This window comes from Pezoporus wallicus, unplaced genomic scaffold (assembly GCF_028554395.1).
Source record: "Pezoporus wallicus isolate ANWC-B61680 ecotype Strahan unplaced genomic scaffold, APGP_CSIRO_Pwel_v1 contig_8723, whole genome shotgun sequence".
NCBI classification, from domain to species: domain Eukaryota; kingdom Metazoa; phylum Chordata; class Aves; order Psittaciformes; family Psittacidae; genus Pezoporus; species Pezoporus wallicus.
Genome location: NW_026635404.1, coordinates 130,183 through 150,283, shown reverse-complemented (window position 1 = coordinate 150,283; position 20,101 = coordinate 130,183). Strand labels below are relative to the sequence as shown.

Below are 20,101 nucleotides of genomic sequence, written 5' to 3'. Positions count from 1 at the left end.
GACAACTAACCCTGATTATTTTCTGGCCAATCTGAGGGTATCCTTTTTCTTGAGAAGGGGATTCCATCAGGTCTGGAGGTCTGACCAGAAACTCCTCTATGATGCTTTTTACTTGCTTTTCTAACTTGCAAACACGTTACTAACTTGCTCCAAAATGCTTTTGTAACTAGCCATATTTGGCAGATGACTGCAGCAGAGGTGGAGGTTGCTATGCTTTGGCTCTGCTCTGCATGCTTGTGTGTGCACGTGGAGGGAGTCTGTACAATTTAAGGGAGAATCCCTTCCTTCCTAAAAGAACAGACAGTAATGATGGCTTGTTTTCACAAAGAGATTTTATTGTGTCTGGGAAACTGCAGAACACAGCAGTAGAATTGTGCTTGTTAAAAGAGCCATAGTGATGTATGAGAGATGAAGTGAGTAAAGGCAGGCTCTGGCAGAGCCCCCTTGGAAGTGGCATGCGTTTATGAAGGTATGTTGCACAAGTAGATGGTACCATTGAGAGAAACATTTTCTTTCACAGGGACTTGTGTATTTGTCACTATTTCATTTTACACATAACTTCTTTTTGCACCTTGTGTATCGCCAGAGTGGAGTTGTCCCAGTTCCATGCAAATCACAAAAGCAAATGAGTCTGTTACTACTAGCTCCTGCAATGGCACTGGGTTACCATCCCTGGGTGAGGGATGCCTCTGGGAGGGGTTTTGTTCTACGGGCAAGGAGGGTGAAGCGAAGTGTGGCACAACACTGAACGGCCTGTGCACAAAGCCAGGAGTGTGCCTCAAAGAGCTGCACAGCCAGCAAGGCACAGGTTTCTTTACCACCTCATTTCTGCTAGTTTTCTGTTGAAGTATTTAACTAGTTAAGCAGTTACTGCTTCGCATTTGTCTTCAGGTGGCCCTGTGGCATTGTTTGGGATGGGGTAGGGCATGTCCCCATGAAGACCAGAGTGCTTGGGGCTCCCTTCAGGTCGTCATGCACGCATCTTGCAGCTCACTGCAATGTCTTGTGAAATATCCAACCCTGACATTGCATCTAATCCCATGAAGCCATCCATGCTTCTGCATAGAATCACAGAATCCCGGTCTGGTTTGGGTTGAAGGGACCTTAAAGCTCCTCCAGCTCCAACCCCTGCCACAGGCAGGGACCCCTTCCACTAGAGCAGCTTGCTCCAAGCCCCTGTGTCCAACCTGGCCTTGAACACTGCCAGGGATGGGGCAGCCACAGCTTCTCTGGGCACCCTGTGCCAGCGCCTCAGCACCCTCACAGGGAAGAGCTTCTGCCTAAGAGCTCAGCTCAGCCTCCCTTCGGGCAGGTTAAAGCCATTCCCCTTGGCCTGTCCCTACATCCCTTGTCCCAAGCCCCTCTCCAGGTTTTCTGCAGCCCCTTCAGGCACTGGAGCTGCTCTCAGGTCTCCCCTTCAGGAGCCTTCTCTTCTCCAGGCTGCCCCAGCCCAGCTCTCTCAGCCTGGCTCCAGAGCAGAGCTGCTCCAGCCCTCGCAGCATCTCCATGGCCTCCACTGGCCTCGCTCCAACAGCTCCACGTCCCTCTTGTGCTGCTGCCCCAGAGCTGGATCAGGACTGCAGGGGGTTCTCCCCAGAGCACAGCAGAGGGGCAGGATCCTCTCCATGACCCTGCTGCTCACGCTCTGGGGGTGCAGCCCAGGACATGGGGGGGTTCTGGGCTCAAGCATTCACTGAAGCTGGGTCATGGGGAGCTTCTCATCACCCAACACCCCCAAGTCCTTCTCCTCAAGTCCTTCTTGGCCCTGGTCAGAGAGAGGGCACACGTCCCTGCATGCAGGTGACCATGGGTATGCCACAGGCTTCATCCTGGGCCGGTAAGAGCGTGTTGTGTCAGCACATAGAGGAGAGAGCACTTAGCCAGGCAGAGCCTTCCTGCAGCGCGCAGGCTGGAGGCCCCATACAGAAACATTTGGCATTATTCCCAGATGTTCCATTTCTCCAAAACCAGCTGCACTCCCAGGCCCAAGGAGCACAGAACACAGCTGTGCTGCCCAGCTCTCTGCCTGCCCTCCAGCCTGCTGGGGAGACCCCTCTGCCCCCCTTTTCCATGCAGCAGCCCAGGGCGAGGGGACACACTGTGCATTTAGGTGGCTGCGGGAAGTTCCTTCTTTTAGGTGCTTCCAGTCACCTTTCCAAGGAGCAAGCATCATGCCCCTGCATCCCTGACTGCCTCCTGGGCTGACCATCCTGCGGGTGTGCAGTCACTCAGAGGGGGATCTGTCCCCACAGCATGTCATTTCAGGCTGGAGACAAGCAGTAATGCTGCAGCTGGCCTGACCTGGCCTTGTGACTCTCTGAGCATATGGGGGTGACTCTTGCAGTACAAGGTTTCCTGCACAATAGCCCTGTTGTCACTGATTCCCCAGGACAACAAAGCCCTTCAGAGCGCTTGGCCCTGGTGCTCTGCCTTGTACCAGATGCTGATGTCAGAGACAGTGGCACATCCCTCCTGAGCAGGGTGAGGGGAGGAGGGCTCCTGCTTCCCCCCAGGCTGCCCTGGCACAGGGCTCATCCAGACCAGAGCTTTCAGAGTGATGGCACTGCCTCATCCCCAGGCTTTTGCTCTCTCCTGCCCGTTCCCACCCTGCCGGGCCATGATGCGATAACTCCTGCCTGGACAAATCTGCGGGTCCAGGACAGCCAGTACATGGCAGCCTGTGGCAGACCTCGGGCACTCAATTCCTGTTGAGGGGATGGGGCTGTGACTCAAGTAGCTCATGTCACCCTGTCATATCCTAGTGGTATGAGTGTCTGCAGCAGCATGCAGAGCTTGGGCATAGAAACATGAAACTGAGCTCCCGTCAGCTCTGGGTCTCTTGAGAAATCAGCTTTGTCCCAGCTGGCCACATCCTGTTATTTCAAGACACCATGGTAGGAAGACACCATGGCTTCATTTCCTAATAGCAGAAAGGTAGCAGGGCAAAGCACTGAGTGTGCTGCTTGTTGGTGATCCCAGCTGGCTGTATGCTGGCAGATGCACCATTCCCCCGCCTTTGTTTCTTCCCTTAATCATCCCATGTTTTGTATAATCCCAAGAGACTCTTTGCTTGCATCCCATGAGCCCCATAACCCTAGAGGCACTATCAGTCTGTAAAATGATCTAGAGAGCCTTTCCCTTGACTCACTGTGATGGTTTTCACCCCAGCCAATGGGGCTGATTGCTCTCTTGCACAGGGGAGGCTCCAGGCAGGGTGCTGTCTTTGTGGGATTAGGTTATCTCAGCTCCCCACCCATCATTGTCTCTCTGTTGCTGGTATTGTTCCTCTGTGCTCCATTGTGTGTGGAGCTGAGACCTTCATCACAGCAATCTGCCTGGTTGACTCCTCCTTGGCCTTCCCGGACCACGTAGCAGTGCCAGCTCCTTGCTGCTGCCCAGTATGACCACCCACTGGAGCTCCTGGGAAGAGCTTCTTCCCCATCCCGTCTCACTCTGGCCATCACCTTTCCACGCATAGCTTGCCTGGGTAACAGTAGCTGCAAGGGGATGCTCAAACTGAATGGGACAGATTTGTCCATTAAATTACTTTTTGTCCATTAGCACAGAAAGGAAAAAGAACCTTGTCTTTTCCTAGGAAGTGATTTTTGAGCTCCCTGTGGTATATATGCATTAGACTTGCAAGGATACACATGTGCGTTTAGCCACGGTCACCATGTTCTAGACACGTTTTGTCAGAGCAGACGCTGCTCCCATCTGGCTGTTGAGGGTCTTCAGCGCCTGCTGTGAGGGTGGTGCTTTGCTTCCCTTTTCTTGCCTGCTAGCTAATTCAGTGCCAGGACTCTTGGCCCTTGTCAGGCAGTGCTAAATGCTGTCACAGGGTAGCACTCATATCTGCTGGGAGCACATGGAAAAGGGAGCACAGGAAAGTACTGAAAGCCCTGAACTTGGGCAGGGCAGGAGGAGAAAAAGCCAGCAGAGCTGTCCTCTGCAGTCTGCGTTCCCCTCCTGGCACACCATCTGCTCCCCAAATTGGGAGCCATCACATGCTTGTTATTCTCCTTCTTGCCAACCGCCCTCCCCACATCAGGGCCCCACTCCCACACTCTTTGCCCACATTGAATCTACCTCATCCCCGTCTTATCCTTCCAACTTCTCACACCTGCCTACTTTTCCTCTCAACCAAAAGGAGCTGATAGCGATTGACAAGCATCTCCCTGGACTGCTGCTTTCCTGTGAGTGAGCATCATCATCATCAGGATCTGGGCCAGACCTGGTGCCATGGGTGCCATGCCCTGTGGCAGGGGGTTGGGACTAGGTGATCTTTAAGGCCCCTTCCAACCCAAACCATTCTGTAATTCAGTGAGGTTGATTCTGTGATTCAGTGGGGTTGGAACTGGATGAGCTTTAAGGTCCCTTCCAACACAAACCATCCTGGGATTCTGTGAGAGGGCCAGCTGCAGCTCAATGCTGTGGCTTCTCCCAGTCATGTGGCTTGGTGCACCAGGCACACATCGAGAAGGAAGGCAGGAAAGGACTGGAGTTTTTCACCTCTGGCTCAACACCCTCTATTTTGGAAGGGTCTAGGCAGGTTTCACAGATCAGAGCATTTCTCTTCCCACTCACTTCAGTCTCTCACACAACACTGAGCTAGAAAACATCACCCTGTCTGTCTCCCTGGGTCACGTATCCTTCAGAAATGGTTTGTTTTCCCCTAATTTAGAGTACTGGCAGAGAAAAGTATACCAGTCCCAGAAGGCTAACTCTCTGCAAACATGGGGCTATTCATGGATATTACCTTAAAGCAGAGTCCTGGGCACATGGCTGTGATGCAGCCAGGGACCTGGGTGGGAGAGGAGGGACGGTTTGGCAGCTGTGGATGGAGCAGGCCCTCAGCAGGGAAGGCAGAGCTGGGTGGGGAGCATGTACACTGCATTTCAGAGCCAAATGGGATGTAGAGAGGTGTGGAGCTCCAAGAGGGATAGCCCTGATGAGAGACCCATGCACAAGATTTTAAGGTCCTTTCCAACCCTTATCATTCTATGAGTCTATGAAGAGCCTCCTCCTGGTCACAGCTGCAATGGGTTGGTAGGAAGGAGGCAGAGATGGCATCCAAGGAAACAGCAGCTTGGAGATGCTGACATTATTCAAGAAGAAGAAGGAGTGAAGAAGCCTTTGGCATGGCAGAGACGGGACTTAGTAGGGCAGGGAGTTTTTTAAGACTGGGAAAAATGAGAGCTGTCCTGGTAGACTGGCACGTGGGGTATGTGCTGCGTTCAAGCAGCGCTCTGTGACACCCTAATGCTTAGCACAGGCAAAGGGACCGTTTCTCTTTGAGGAGGAGGTGCCCAGCGATGAGGTACGGTGCCTGAAGAGGACGAGTGGCGGGGCTGTGGCTGTGGCTGTGGCACTGTCTTGCTGTGTTCTGCTGCAGTGGCAGTGCCCACAGGGCCACCCAGGGAGGGGGACTTGTCCCCAGCAGCCATGTGCCACCAGATGCAGCCAAAGGGGAGCTGTGCTGGCTGCCATGACAACTGGGATGGGTCATATGAGCCGCTCCACTTTCTAAATATAAATCTGTTTCGCACAGTGTATGTGACTCCATGGAAACCAAATGTTGAGCAAGAAAGATTGCATAAAAATGAACAAAATACAGAATGACTCAAAGTACTAGAGGGACAGAGAGAGGCTGTGGGTAATGCTGGCGGGCTTCAGAGGTGTCCCAGGCATCCCACTTACCCAGGGCACATGTTGGTGGACCCTGAGATGTCTGCAGGGCATTTCTCAGTGCTGGGATTTTCAAGCCAAACTTGGAATGGACACGAGCATCCCTGCCACCAAGGGTCTTCTGTGTGCTTTTCTCACTAGCAGATTCTGTTTGCGGCATCAGCTGTGTCCAGACACAGACCCCACTTCCTTGGCTGCACCGCGTCTGCCTTGTTTCTGCTTCATATGCTTGGGTTGATGCACACCTTGGCCAAGTTAGGTATTTACTGCGAGAGTGGTGAGACTCTCACAGGCTGCCTGAGGAAGTTGCGTGTGTGCCATCCCTGGCAGTGTTCAAGGCCAGGTTGGATGGGGCTTGGAGCAACCTGCTCTAGTGGAAGGTGTCCCTGCTCATGGCAGGATGTTGGAGCTGGATGAGCTTTAAGGTCCTTTCCAACACGAACCAGGCTGGGATTCTGTGATTCTATGATATATGAAAACTGCAGTCAGACAGAAACAGAAGCTCAGTAATATCAATACAGAGCAAGCTTTTCACTGCAGAACAGAGGGCTGTTCTGGTGCAGGCTCACATTCTGGCAGATCTTCTTTGTTGTCTCCTTGCGTTGCTTCTCGCATGGAGTTTCCCTGCATGTTTTGTCCAGCTTTCTGTCACCAGTGATCCTCCAGCACCAGGCAGGGCATTGCAGGGTTGCTGCTGAGCTGAATCTGCAGCAGGAGTGCAGTGTGACTGAACAAGCAGCAACAACAGGGCGGTACTGCCCCTGCATGCAGGTCAAACCTCTCCCACAGCTCGAGGCATCCCCTTCAGTTGCTCTGAGGCTGCATTGCTCCATTGTTCCATAAAATCATGGAAGAATGTGAATTGGAAGAGGCTTTTGGAGGTCTCTGGTCCAGCCCCCTGTTCAGAGTTAGAGCAGGTTGCTCAGGACCTGCATTTGAGCTTTTGGGGTTGTTCTGCTTTACCTTGGGTTGTGTGTTCAGGAGAGCCCCGGGGCTGCACTCTGCTGGAGAGCACTATGAGCTAACTCATCTTCAGGCAGCTCAGGCTTTTAAGTGCACAGATGTTTCCTCCCCAGCATCCTTCTTTGAAGGGGAATGGGGATTTCCTGTAGTTTGAAAATGGGAAGTGATTTTCCTCTATTGAGCAAGTCTGAACTAGTCTCAGAGGGTCAGTCAGCATGGGATGGGCTGTATGGTGGACCCTTCAATCCCCGTTGCCTCACTTTGCTGTATAAAACCCCTTCTCTGGCTCTTTTTTCCACCACTGGGAGGGGACCACATTGCCACGTGGGCTTCCAAAGGAATGGGACGAGTCAAGCTGCTGCTAACTTGGTCAAGAAGAGAGAGAAATTAAATAGTTGGAAAGTCAGAAGCTGCAGAGGGGGAGAGGCATCCCCACTGTCTCCCTTCTGGACATCTGCCCTGTTCTGAGCAGGCTCAGCTAGACAAGTACCAGGGCTTCAATGTTCAGGCCATAGTGGTGCTCTTTTTTGCATGTGTCATCTAATATGTCTGACCCAGTTGTCATTCTCTTCAAACATGATCCTAGACAAACTGTGCTTAACATTGCACATATGAAACACTGCTCGCTGGTCAAGGGTGTCACCTCTGGGTAGGTTGTGATGCTGTGGAGCAGCTGTCCTGCCTGCACTGGCTGTCCTCCTCTCCCTGACCTAACCCATCACCTGCAGATGCAGGGGGAATGGACCACAAGCAGTCGTCAGGTTCATGTGCTCTGCCCTAAAAAGCATATCCTTCTGCCTCTTGTCAATGGTGGTGTCATGGACTAGGTGGCTTAACCCCATACATCTGCTTTTATTTCATATGCTTGCCTTTGCTAGCTCTATGGTGTATGGTTTGTTTAAGTGCTCCAGTGCCCTCTCTGCTTTGAGAGGCCTTTTGAATTTACTGCTCTTTTCTGGTTCCTTTCTGCTGTGTGTGTATCAGGCGAATCCTGTCCCTGAGTTTCTGCAGACAGAAACCCATCGCTTGTCATGGAGAATGAGGCCTGTTGGGTGCTGGCTCTTGCCTGTCTCTGTATGTACCCTTGCTACATGGACTTCCAATCCTAGGAAGTCTCGTAGGAGGGAAGTGCTTGTGTTCTTGGGTATGACTGTTTTGAGAGATACTTTGATCCCTTTTCCAGGCAGCAAATAGAGATGCAGGAGGATTTGAGTGGGGTCAGACGGTCTGTGCTCTGCTCACATTGTTCAGATTTCCTGTTTCCTCAACTGTGTGCTGCAGGCATCCTTTTCAGGTCCAGAGCTGCCTGTCCACCACCGTGCAGCGCCTGGGTGACGCTCCCAGTGAGGGGAGTGTCTCGAGTGTCTCTCTCAGCAAATAGGCACTGTGGGATTTGCAAGATCTGGAAGGCAGAAGGGGTTGATAACCCACCCTGCCCGGGCTTCTGCGCTGCTGGGGAAGGGGCTTCAGGGTCCCATCTCTTCCTTTGGTTGGAATAGAGCAGATCTTCTAAAAAGAGGCACTTAATCTTGATGGAGGAACTTCAAGAAGTACAGAGCCCCCTGGTAAGCCATTCCAGTCACTACTTATCCTCACAAGTGGCAGATTCTTTTCAGTCTGAGCCTGTCTAGTTTCAACAGAGTCACTGTCTGCTGTTCTGTTTTTGCTGGTTCGGAATGTTCTCTGCTGATAGCGAAACCTCTTCTCCATGTTGTGATTTACCATCCTCATAAACTGTCCTGGCAATAATTCTCCTAAAAGTAGAAACAGGACATCAAAGTACCAGCACGGGCTTGCTGGGCCGTCCAAGGATGAGGTGTGCAAGCAGGAGTGCCTCACTTATCCCATGACATGTGGCTGGGCACAGGGTGTGTAAGAGCTGGGTCTGGGGGGAGGTTTGAAGCCTGTCGGGGTGCCGTGCCAGCTCTGGAGCTGGGCTCTTGAACACCATCTGCCGGCTGCTTCCCGTCTCCGTGCTGTCTCCTGGCCCCCGTCTCTGTCCTGTCACAGCAGCAGGATTGTCTGTCATCGCATGCCCAGTTAGCCTGAACTTCTGCCAGGTGGGTGTGCAAACGTGGAACCAGTTTAACTGTGCTGATGCTTGAAGGAAGGGACTGCAGAGGGTCTGGCTAGGACGGGGTCTAGGCTCAGTCTGCTGAGTAAGGGTGAGAAAGTCTCTCCTGTGACTGAGATCTGGTCTGGCAGAGAAGGGATGATGTGCTGCCACTATGGCCTCCATGGCACTCTGAAGGGATGCCCTGCTGCGTGTGACAAAACTATGCAGTACTTGATCTATAGCCCCATATGCTACTGCCCCACACCGAGTATTCCAGAGACTCCTGGTTCCTTTTCTTCAATGAGCATAGAATGATGAGGAAACTCGGATGAAGCCAAGTTTCGTTTCAGTTCCTCCCCTGTTTAATTTTCAGTTCCTCTTTCACGTATGGAGTATCAGTTTGGAGCAGAGCTGCTATAAGAGTGGGAGTTCATGTGTGTGGGATGGGATTGCACTGGGACCAGTTAGGGACTCTAACAGAACAGTGGTCCCAGCATCCAGAGGATCTTCCTCGGCAGTCCCCATGGAGCATGGAGAGCAGGAGGGTACAATGTCCTGCCCAACAGTGAGTTGCTGTTCAGGAACACATTCTTCTCTAAAACAAAAGGAAGAGATCCACATATCCATACTCCATGCTCATCCAAGGAAACCACTGCCCTGTTTTTTACAAGAACTTCAGCATTTGGCAGTGCTGAGGTTTCCCTTGATCATCACTGATAGGGACTATGGTGTTTGCAATACTACTTTGTTGGCAAAATCAGAAGCAAAGACAGAAATATTAGTAACTCATAATAGAATTAGCACCTGCAAGCATGGCTTAAATTTGGTCTTTACACTATTTTCATCCAACATTTGCTGGCCACCTCTATACTGTCCACACGCATCATAGCCTTTGTTTAAGAATACAGCCATGGCATCTGTCTGTAAAAGACCTTGGTTTTCCTGTAGTCCATCAGAGAGAGATGAAGCAACACAGAAGTGAGTCAAAGGATGTTGAGACAATTGCAGAGCTTCCCGTAAGCAAACCATTGGTATCTGTCCTTGCGAGATACTGGTGCTGACTGTGTGAAATAAAGTAATACCAGGGGCCCTAAAATCAAGTCTCGACCTACTTGGTACTTGGGATCACTATAGGACCATATTAAGAAAGAGGGATAGCAGGAATGGATAGGACTTCAGTTCCAGAAGGGAAAGCAGGTGTTAAGGACAGAAATTACAAGCCTGCAGTAATAATGTGTGAAATTCAGTACCCTCCAGATTCTGGAACAGAACCCAGGGTTGGATTATCCCAAATTCCTCATTATGGGGTGATCATGCACAGCAGAGATAGTCTGCTGTAACTTTGTTATCTTCAAGGCCAGAGATCTGTGCAGTGAAGCTGAGGGACCCAACCTGCTGCCAAATTCCTCACGAGCTGGTACACTCCTACGCTGCAGAGTTTATTTCTTCTTCAGTGGGCTTTGGCAAACAATAAAGGGGGACCATTAATGAGAGAGTTCAGGAGCTGTCCCAGGATATGTCCCAGCATTCTGTGCTATTGCTTGGAATATGCTGGGAAAGAGACTGGTTTTGTGGTTCAGACAATAGTTTGGGGCTATCATACGCACTCTTCTCTGCATATGTTACTTGATTCTCAGCCTCTGGAAGGAAAGCTGTGGCTTTCTCACCAAACCTGCTTGGTTTGGATAAGGATCGTGTATGGGTAAGGTGCAAAGGCAGCCCCTCAGGAGGCAGACATGGAGACAGAAATCAAACAGCTTCCTTAGCTGTTACTGCAGTTACTGGGGTGGCTGCACTGGTCAGACTCTTCCAGGAGTTCTGTTTTCTGCCCCGTGTTTCATTACATTAGCTGAAACTGTAGTGAGGTGAAACTGAGAGAGATGTGAGACGGAAAAACTCCCCTGCATGGCAAGTCCCAGAAGTTGAACAGGGTGAAAAGAATGGTTGCACAAACCATTCTGTTTGTAAGGTCCGTGTGATGAAAGTATGTTATCAATGCCATACACCAGTGCGCAGTTCTGCATCACCTGCACAATGTGATGCTTCCAGGGGTGTAATGTTTGGGAAGCCTGCAGTGAGGTATTTTCAGTCTTAACTGAGAGTAAAACCGAATAAAAGGATGATGTTGGACATTAAGGCCGTACTGCAGGTGTCACAGTTGTGTGAGCAAGTTCCTTGGTAGTGCCGATACATGGCTGTAAAGAACTGGAAATAAGTCTATGGCTGTTGGAGCCATGTTAGAAGTGTCATAGCATAGTGAAACAAAGCACTTCTGTAAACACTCATATCACAGAATCACAGAGTGGTTTGGGTTGGAAGGGACCTTAAAGCTCATCACAGCTTCTCTGGGCACCCTGTGCCAGTGTCTCAGCACCCTCACAGGGAAGAGCTTCTGCCTAAGAGCTCATCTCAGTCTCCCCTCTGGCAGGTTAAAGCCATTCCCCTTGGCCTGTCCCTACAGGCCCTTGTCCAAAGCCCCTCTCCAGGTTTCCTGGAGCCCCTTTAGGCACTGGAGCTGCTCTAAGCTCTTCCCGGAGCCTCTTCTCCTCCAGGCTGAGCAAGCCCAGCTCTCTTAACTGGTCTTAACAGTCCAAGCTTGCTTCACCACATCAATTCATTCCTAGAGCTGGTCCATCCTGTGCAATGGCTCAAGCATATAGTCATATAATCTCATAGGACTGAGTTGGAGAAGACCTCAGTTAACGCAGAGGTAAAACTTGGATAGCTTAATTTTTCTACAATGAGGTATAATATTTTCATTAGTGAGACTCAGAGCTTTCACAGAAAGCTGAATGAAAGTGAGGTGTTTCAGTGGCATCTATGGAGGGGTCCCACACCTCTGATCACAGAACAGGCATGGTTGTGCTAGCTTTACTAAGACAGGATTTTCATGTCGTGCATTTTTAGGCAATAGAATAACACCAAGAATAATGAGAACATGTGCCTTTGAGTAGGCTAATGTGCAAGGGAAGTTTTCACTTGTATCATAAGCTGAGATCAGGGAAAAAATCAAATAGTAACATAAACTGTGAAAGCTTCTGCTTTCTCACATGTACAGCAGGGTGAGGGGAACTGTAAACTGGTAAGATTAAACCTTAGAGAGCACAAACACACGGGGTAGGGATAGATGGTTGCTATCCTACTGATTAATTCTGCATTAACCGTGCTAGCCATTGGCATGCAAAGCATGAGATTTGAGTCACACACCCCATAGAGACCCTTTGTATCTCCTAAGCTAACTTGTTCTGTTGGGATTGGGCTGGCTGAGTCTCCCAGGCTGTATTTCTGCTCTAGGAGGGGAGCTCAATCCTAACCAGCATAGGCTGCATCTAAGCTGCAGCAGTGAGACAGGGTTCACACTGGCCTTAGGCTGCCTTGGAGCCTGTGACCTGTCTGTCTAAGTACGCCTGATGAGGCACGAACACAAGATCATTCTCAAGTTCAGTGCCTCCTGAGGGCCATTGCAATCAGCGCTTTCTGACACTGAAGAGAAACATAAACTGGATTTTTGGCTCCAAAATCATTAAATGTTCCTTTTATTCTGGGTTGTAACACAATTGGAATTTCACTCAGACTGAATGTGGAGAAGGACACATCACCGGTTTCTTTCTGTTGGTACTGTTCACATGTCTGTCAGTGTTTGAACATTATATTCAGCCAGCAGCTGAAACTCTGTTCCCTGGATGTGGCTGCCTGTGAATCTAGTGCAGTCACTTCAGACCAGTTCCCCTCATGTCAAAAAGCATTTCCTGAACAGAGACTAGTTTCCATGGGATAAATAATTCCATTTCACACATTTTCCCTTGTTTTTTTGTATTCCTTCCTTTGAAGGCAATGCAAACAAACAAACAAAAAATGAGTACATCACATGCCTGGTTTGCCTTAGGATGTGGAAAGGCAAAGTGGAGCTCTCTGGATGTGATCCAGGAGGAGGTTCTTGGGTTCATAGCTGCAGCACTACAGGGCTGCAACTGGCAGTCTTTAGCCATGCATTGTATCTCTCTACCTCTGCCTTATTCAGTGTTCCTGATTGAAAGGACCAAATGGGGTTCATGCCACCTTTGGGATGATGCCTTCTTTGCCAGTCTCACATCAAGCAGCTCTGTAAATCCCAAGCTACCAAGGAACCACCAGAGCTACTGTGAAGCAGGAAACAGTGCAGGGGGTGCAGTGTAATGGGACCATTGCTTGCACTTCAGCTTCACCTTTTTATTTTCCTTGCGCCCTGAGCCTGCACTGAGGGGAGGAGATGTACAGCCGAGGTGGCACCTGAACCCCGGCAGCAGTTCTGTGCGTGCCTGGAGAGCAGGCAACAGCATGACCCTCATCTCCTGCTGTTCTAATGATCCGGATCACTCCTAGCAACCTGACTCCTTGTGATCCTGTATGTGGATGATATGGATCCAGACTGTATCTAGATCAGTAATGTATGCACTGATAATTGCAAGCATTATTAGTATAGAATCAGCATACTGATAAACCCACTTCAGCACACTGCTCCTGTAGACAACATGACTGTGTAGTGTTTCTTCTTAAAATGTCTGAAGGTGATAGTGTCCCTGTAAATTAAATTGGGGCAGCACCTCCATGAGCAAGTGCTTTGACCCACCATTATATCCACATGAAATCAGATGAGTGCCAGATGCATGCCTTTCTTTCCCAGGCACTTATTTTACACTTAGCATTTTACTGCTTAAAGAGAGGAATTTTCATAGTCAGGTCCAGATGCCATGGGACATTAAATACACAGGGGGTTAATTTATTTATCTGCCAAAGGATGTTCTGTGTAGCCAGGGCTCTGAGGGAAGGTTTCTTCATGTTCTGGACAAAGCTAGGACAGATGAGAGGAGAAATGGACTAAAAGTGTTTGGATGCATTGCAATCTCTAGAATGCCAAACCACATGGTCCCTTTCCAGATTGTGTCTGGTTAGATTTTACGTTATCTAGGTATTGATTTAATAGGTTGGGGTTTTTCTCTTTTCTCAGCAGAAGCCCAGAAAAGCAGCTCCTCAGGCAGAAGATACCTTGAATGGCCATCTTCCCCCCGGCTGGCAGAGCTATATGTCACCCCAGGGACGAAGGTACTATGTGAACACCTTCACGAATGGTAAGTGGGGGTGGAGGCTCCCGTAAATGTGTCACTCTACCAGTACAGATCTGCTGTAGGAAATTGGCTCTGAAGTTGATTTTGATGACAAAGTAGGCCCCGAGTCAAAGGAGTTAATATGACCCTGTCACCATATGAAAGACCATAATTATAAGAGGATTTAGTATTCTGATTGTCTGTCATCTTAATCCCGACCATTAGAAGACATCTGAAGCTTTTACAGAAGATCAGAGAATGTAAAGTAGAAACACCCCTGCCATAAATGTTTTAGAATATAAACCCCTGTGAAGGGTATATTTTTTACCACATTCCTTTTTTTCCTTTTGCTTTAGCTGGAGGCCTGTGTGTCTGTATATGTGCTTGTTTGTAAAAAGTGTGGTAGAATGTCAGGTATCACTAAAGCATTGCTAGGGGAAAACAGAAAGTTAATTGAAAAGGTGCTTGGTCAGGGTCACATTGCCCATGGAGACAAAGGAAGAAAACCACCCGATTTTGGGACGTCAAAGACAGAATTTCCAGTGTATATTTGTGTGTTTTATTCACTGTCATGCTAGTAGAGAAGCAGGCAACTAATGATCTTATCTGCTGAAGACCTGTCAGACTGGTACCACCCCCAGCTTGCCTAAGTGTACCTGCTTTTCTCATCATGACCTCACAGCAGCATTGCAAAACAGAGACTTGTGACCAGCAAAACCAGATTGCTTTAGCAAAAAGAATGACAGAATGACAAAGGAGGAGAGGATATCAAGAGTTCATGTTGTCCATAGCGGAGTCAAAGCCATCAGGGGTGACCACTGGCGTTCCATTATCTGACTCACTGTGAGTGCAAGGAGGGCCATGGGCTGTCACGTGCCTCATGGTCCATTCAGGGGCTGATGTGTTTTACTGCAGAAGACTTTGGCTTAAAACTTGGCCAAATAATGATTTACCTGAGTTTTATGCACTGAGATCTCGTAGCACCCTCCAGGAGGTACATTGCCATGAAACAGTGCCTTCATTTTCAAGCACAGTCTGCTCTGGCTCATGAGCAGCATCCCCTGCATGGCTGGGGAGGTCAGCAGGAGTTAGATATCCTGTCCCCACTGCAGTTCAGAGGTGGGTGAGGAGGTGATTAAACTCAGTGCTGAGCCAGTACGGTGGTGGACTTATTCACATGCACTGGGTTGAGCTCGGATAAAACCAGTAAGAAGCAGAGCCCAGTTTTCATGTGATAAAACTCTTCATTTGCAGTCTCCATGAAGTCAGTGCAGCATGCAAAGCTTGCTGTCTTACAGTGGGATTGCACCTTGACTGTCAGGAAGTATTGTTTGGCTTTGAGCCATATGATAAATCAAAGACAGTATGTCTAAAGCTGCATTCCCCATCTTTCCTATGGTAGAGCTGCATTAGCCTGGATAATGTTTATTAGAAGCTCATAGACTGGACAGCTCACTTGAGTGCACCTTCTGCCTTGTCTCAACTGCTTATTTGTCCTGTCACTGCTGCAGTGCTGCTGGGAGTTTCAAGATGAACACTGGCAGTGTTTGTTATAGGGACATGGTGCCAGCACACATCTCTCTGTGGCTGGTGTGTCTAAGTGGTTTAATTGTGGCTTTTTTCCACTTCTGTCTTTCTCAAGCCTCTATACCTGCTTTGCTGGAACTAGCTGTTGTTAATACATCGTTTTATTAGAATTGTACATTAACATAGGTGCACTGGAAGGTGAGTTTGAGGTAACTTGGGTGACAGCAAGGCCATGTTCACTGAAGATTATGGTTTCAGTTGTAGGACCTCAGCCCTCCCAGGGCCTTCTGCTGTGTGGAGCAGGTGGAGAGCTGGCACCAAAGGGCTGGACCTGCCAACACACAGCAGAACAGTGGGACACAGATTTGGACTGTAAGGTTTCCAGGGGCCTTGTTACACTGGGCTACACTAAAAAGTGAGTTTGTCTACTCCTTCATTTAGAACCTTCTGACAGAGAGCTGTGGAAAAACCGCAACTACACTGTGGGTTTTCCTTCAGGGCTGATGTTAGGTAGCAAATTGCACTGTGTTTTTGGTTGAACAGCACTCTGCAAGGTCTCCTATAGCCTGAAGCCCACAAATCCATGTTCTTGCTTTCTTTTTATACATGTAACACGTATCTCTTAGGCATTGCTATCATTCATCCTCCCTTTGGTCATCCCTTCCATCATGTGTCTCTTGTGCATGCGGGTAGAAGACAGACATTTATCTCAGCCTTATGGTAGGCATATGTGGAAGCTCCAGGCATCGAGTTCATTGTCTGTTCTTATAAATGTCGGATCTGGACATCCACAGAGTGGCATGTCCTTCTCTTGGAGCACTCCAGCTGTCCTGTGTGCCCAACCACTTGCCCTGTCAGTCAGTGAGAGGCATATCCCAGTGTGTGGGGTGGGTATGCACCAAGCCCAGGGCTGTGGCTGATCCCTGCGTGGGATAAGAGCACAAGAGAGCATCCCGTTGACCCACTCTGGGGCCTTGCTAGCACCCACCTACTGAAAATGAGTGCTAGCAAAAGCAGGGTTTCTTGGCAGGTTCATGGCAGTTTTAGCACTTCCATCACTGACAGGCAGTGGTGGGAAGAGGTGTGTGCCCTCTCCTATGGTAGAGTTGTGGCTAAACATTTATACATCCTCCAGGCAGGGCAGGTCTGTGAGCAGAGATGCCAAAGGCAGCTCACTTAGAGGAAAGGCAGTTTGAAAGCAGGCTGGATAGAAAGCAAACTAAAGGAAAAGGGGACCACAGATAAATTAAAGCAAGATGGTGCAAAACTGCTTGGCAGGTCATACTTAGAGCATGGTAATCAATGGTCCCTTGTCAAAGGGAAGTTTGCATGAAGGAAATCCTGCAGGGATGTGCCCGGGGTATCGTTCTAGTTTGTATTTCCAGTAATGAATGGCATGTTGACATTGAGAGCACTTATTCAAACAGTCTATTTGAAATGAAGCTGGGAGAGAACATGGTGTGCTGCACAGAACAGGCTCAGAATTCACAAGCCTCCTGCAGCTGAGGGCATGCTGGAAGACTGGGATGCTGTTCAGTAAAGATGCACTTAAGATTGAAGAGTTAATCTGAAATAATTAAGTGACAAAGACAGATGAAGGAGCAGTTTACAGACAAAGACACAGGGGCTCTGGAGGATCTAAAACTTGAGTGTAAGCCAGCAGTGTTGTCCTAGAATACAAACAAGCAGCATTTTCCATTGTATAAATAGGAATGTTGTCTGGGAGGCATGAAATAAGCATCCAACTTTACAAGGAAATTATAAAGCCTCAGCTGGAATATTTTATCGTGTTTGGACTTTACACTTCAGGAAAGATGTGAGCCAGTTGGATAAAGTCCAGAAGAGAGTAGCAAGAATGATGGGAGATGTGCAAAACATGGCCTGTGGGCAAATATTAGAGATTGGGTCTGTCTGCCCTAAGAAAGCAAAGTGGGGACATGAAAGTAGGCTTCAAATGCATAAAATGCTGTTGCAGAGAAGACTGTTTGCAATGCCTGTCATCACTAGAAGACACAGTGACACACTTCAGTTGCAATGGGGACAACTAACTCTTCCTAGCTCTCTTAAGATAGTAAGTGTGGGAGTAGGGAGTTGCCAGGGAGTCCGTATCACTGGAGGTCTCTAAGAGCAGGTTACACAAAATGATGAGGTCACGTTGGCCTTGGTTTGGGGCACAACAGGGAGAAAATGATTTCCTGAAATCCCTGTCAGGCCTGTTCTTTCAGTCTGTAAAGCCTAACCTATATGAAAAATATTTATCAATGCAGAGGGTGACAAATGCCTGAGACTCACATGGGAGTTGTTCTTTATTTGGTGTCTTTTTGTTTCCCCAATTTTAAGTACATCACATCTAACTTAGCTGCTGTCACTCAACTGCTGCGTTGCTTTTTCTGGTTGTCTATGTCAAAGAATCTTGATATGAGTTCAGAGGAAGGTTCCTCTGAATATGTAAATAAATGAATAAATATCCCCACTGTGCTTTGGGGTAGATCCTGCTTCTCCCTGCACAGTCCTGCCCTCCTGCTCCCTAGGGAAAGGCAGGATTAGCCAGCAATGCACAGGGCGGCAGCAGCCAGTGGGCTCCACACCATGCAATCTGCTGGAATGGAAGCAAGGAGGGGACATGGCCTTTAAAGAAGGTCAGCAAGCAAAAACTATACATGTTTTGGTGCTGTGGGGCTCTATGCTGAGCCCTTGGTTTAGCTCTTCTCCTGAAAACAGGAGGTATTAAGGTGACCAGCCCATCCAACATCAGCCTTTCTGAACTTGCTTGGCACTGCCCCATCTCTGCTCCACCATTTGCTCCCCTTCTCACATCTTGTAGAAGCCTTTTTTTCTTGGATTAAGTAGTTTTTTTTCTCTTGGTGCTTGCGCTGTTCAGAGATGGGAACTCACGTACTCATTCCCGTTCCTGGGGAGGGGAGATGGGATTGCAGGGGCAAGCAACACCTTTATTCTTTTGAGCCTTCAAAATACAACAGAACTCTCCCCTCCTTGTGAGCATTAATATCATGGCCAGTTGTTTCCAGTGGTTAGCGTCCTTCCACATGGTGATTATCTGCCTGTGCTATCCATACATCTTATCTGACCATAATAGTATTTCCACCATGCATGTTGTTTTGTGGTCTAAATGACTTTACATGAAAAACACAAGGAAATTGGTTCACAACTGAAAAGAAATAGAATTTATGAGACAGTGTTCTTATGTGGAAAAAATGGTCTTAGAAAAATCTGTAATGAAGGAATTGGGGTGACTGTAGGGAATGAACAGATTTGCACAGCCAACAAAGACAGCACATTCCTGTCTATCTCCACTTGATGGCTCAAGAAGATAAACTATCCACATGTATCATCCTTTGAAACTGATTGGACTCAATCCCAAAACCATTTTTAAAGCCTCTGACCTGTAAAAGGTCTGCAGAATGAAGCCCAAGTGAATTTCAATATACTTAAAATTTGTTTTCACAGTATGGCCTGCTATAGGAAGCTTGTCTGCACCAGTTAGGTGCAGTCAGGATCCTTTACAGTCAGGATGCCTGCTGCCTAACTTGTGCAACATCTCCAGACATCCAAGCTTGTCATAGCAAAACCTAAGAAAACAGACAGAGAAGAGAGATAGCAAGCCACTCTAAAATACCTGGAAAAGACCCTTCTCCGTAGCTGTCATGGTCCTTACTTTGCATCATTAACTCTGCAAGGAGTCCTGTGATGTCTGGAAGGACAGTCAGGATACATCTCCTGGGATCTGGAGGATTAAGTGCATGTTTGTGCAGTTTATAATCAGCAAGCAAGGTAATAAGCTGGAAGGAAGTGTGTGTGCAAAGGAGTGCCCATCATAGTCCATAGCACTGACTGGCCTCTAGGATGTTTACTTCTGTGTCCTTAGATAGGTTTCACCACCCCTATTGCTGTCTGAGCAGGGCAGAGTTTGATTCACCTGACAAGGTACCATCCACAGGGTGGACAACTCCATTTAAATGGGATCTTCCAGTCTCACCATTTATCCGTGAAAGGAAATAATTACCTTTACCTCCCTTTTGTCTATCTGAAGTAGGTGTCTGGAACAGCTTATGTGAGCTACACCCTGGAAGTGCCAATCTTTTTTTATTGACTCTAAGGAGAGCTTCAGTGACAACCCTGACTCCACAGACAGGTAAAACTGGCTGCAGTGAATCTCACCAGGGACCTGAGTTTGCAGCCTAGAACTGAAGGGGAACTTAAAAAATGTCCTCACTTTTCTTTTATGGGATGATCCAGGGCTGGGGCACCTCCCATATGGAGACAGGCTGAGAAAATTGAGGCTGTTCAGTCTGGAGAAGAGAAGCTGTGTGGAGACCCCAGAGCAGCTTCTAGTGTCTGACGGGGGCCTGTAAGGATGCCAAAGAGGGACTCTTCATCAATGACTGTAGCAATAGAACAAGGGGTGATGGGTTCAAACTGAAACAGGGGAGATTTAGGTAGATATAAAGAAGAAGTTCTTCCCTGTGAGGGTGCTGAGGCGCTGGCAGAGGGTGCCCAGAGAAGCTGTGGCTGCCCCTTCCTTGGCAATATTCAAGGCCAGGTGGGACAGAACTTGAAGCAATGTGGTCTAGTGTGCAGTGTCCCTGCCTGTGGCAGGGGGTTGGAACTGGATTATTTTAAGGTCCTTTCCAACCCAAACCATTCTATGATTCTACAATTACTGCCCCTTACTACTCCTATAGCAGAATGCAGCCATGATGCAGCAGAATGCAGCAGGCACAGAGAGGGCTGCACAGTGAAATAGCCTCTTCCCATCACTTCCTAT

The 20,101-nt window shown here is 48.6% G+C and overlaps 1 protein-coding gene across 3 annotated transcripts in view; it reads left to right on the top strand.

The window, feature by feature from the left end:
* GAS7 (growth arrest specific 7) overlaps positions 1–20,101 on the top strand; it is an 89,261-nt gene that overhangs the window by 20,822 nt on the left and 48,338 nt on the right. The window contains exons 1-2 of one of the 3 annotated variants that reach the window (XM_057423122.1): positions 8,166–8,213; positions 13,695–13,812. In XM_057423122.1, the coding sequence (XP_057279105.1) occupies positions 8,181–8,213; positions 13,695–13,812 (151 nt within the window). In that variant the 5' untranslated portion in view covers positions 8,166–8,180. Of the gene's footprint in view, positions 1–8,165; positions 8,214–13,691; positions 13,813–20,101 lie in introns of those variants that run through there. The other 2 variants (XM_057423112.1, XM_057423107.1) reach the window with 2 other exon arrangements.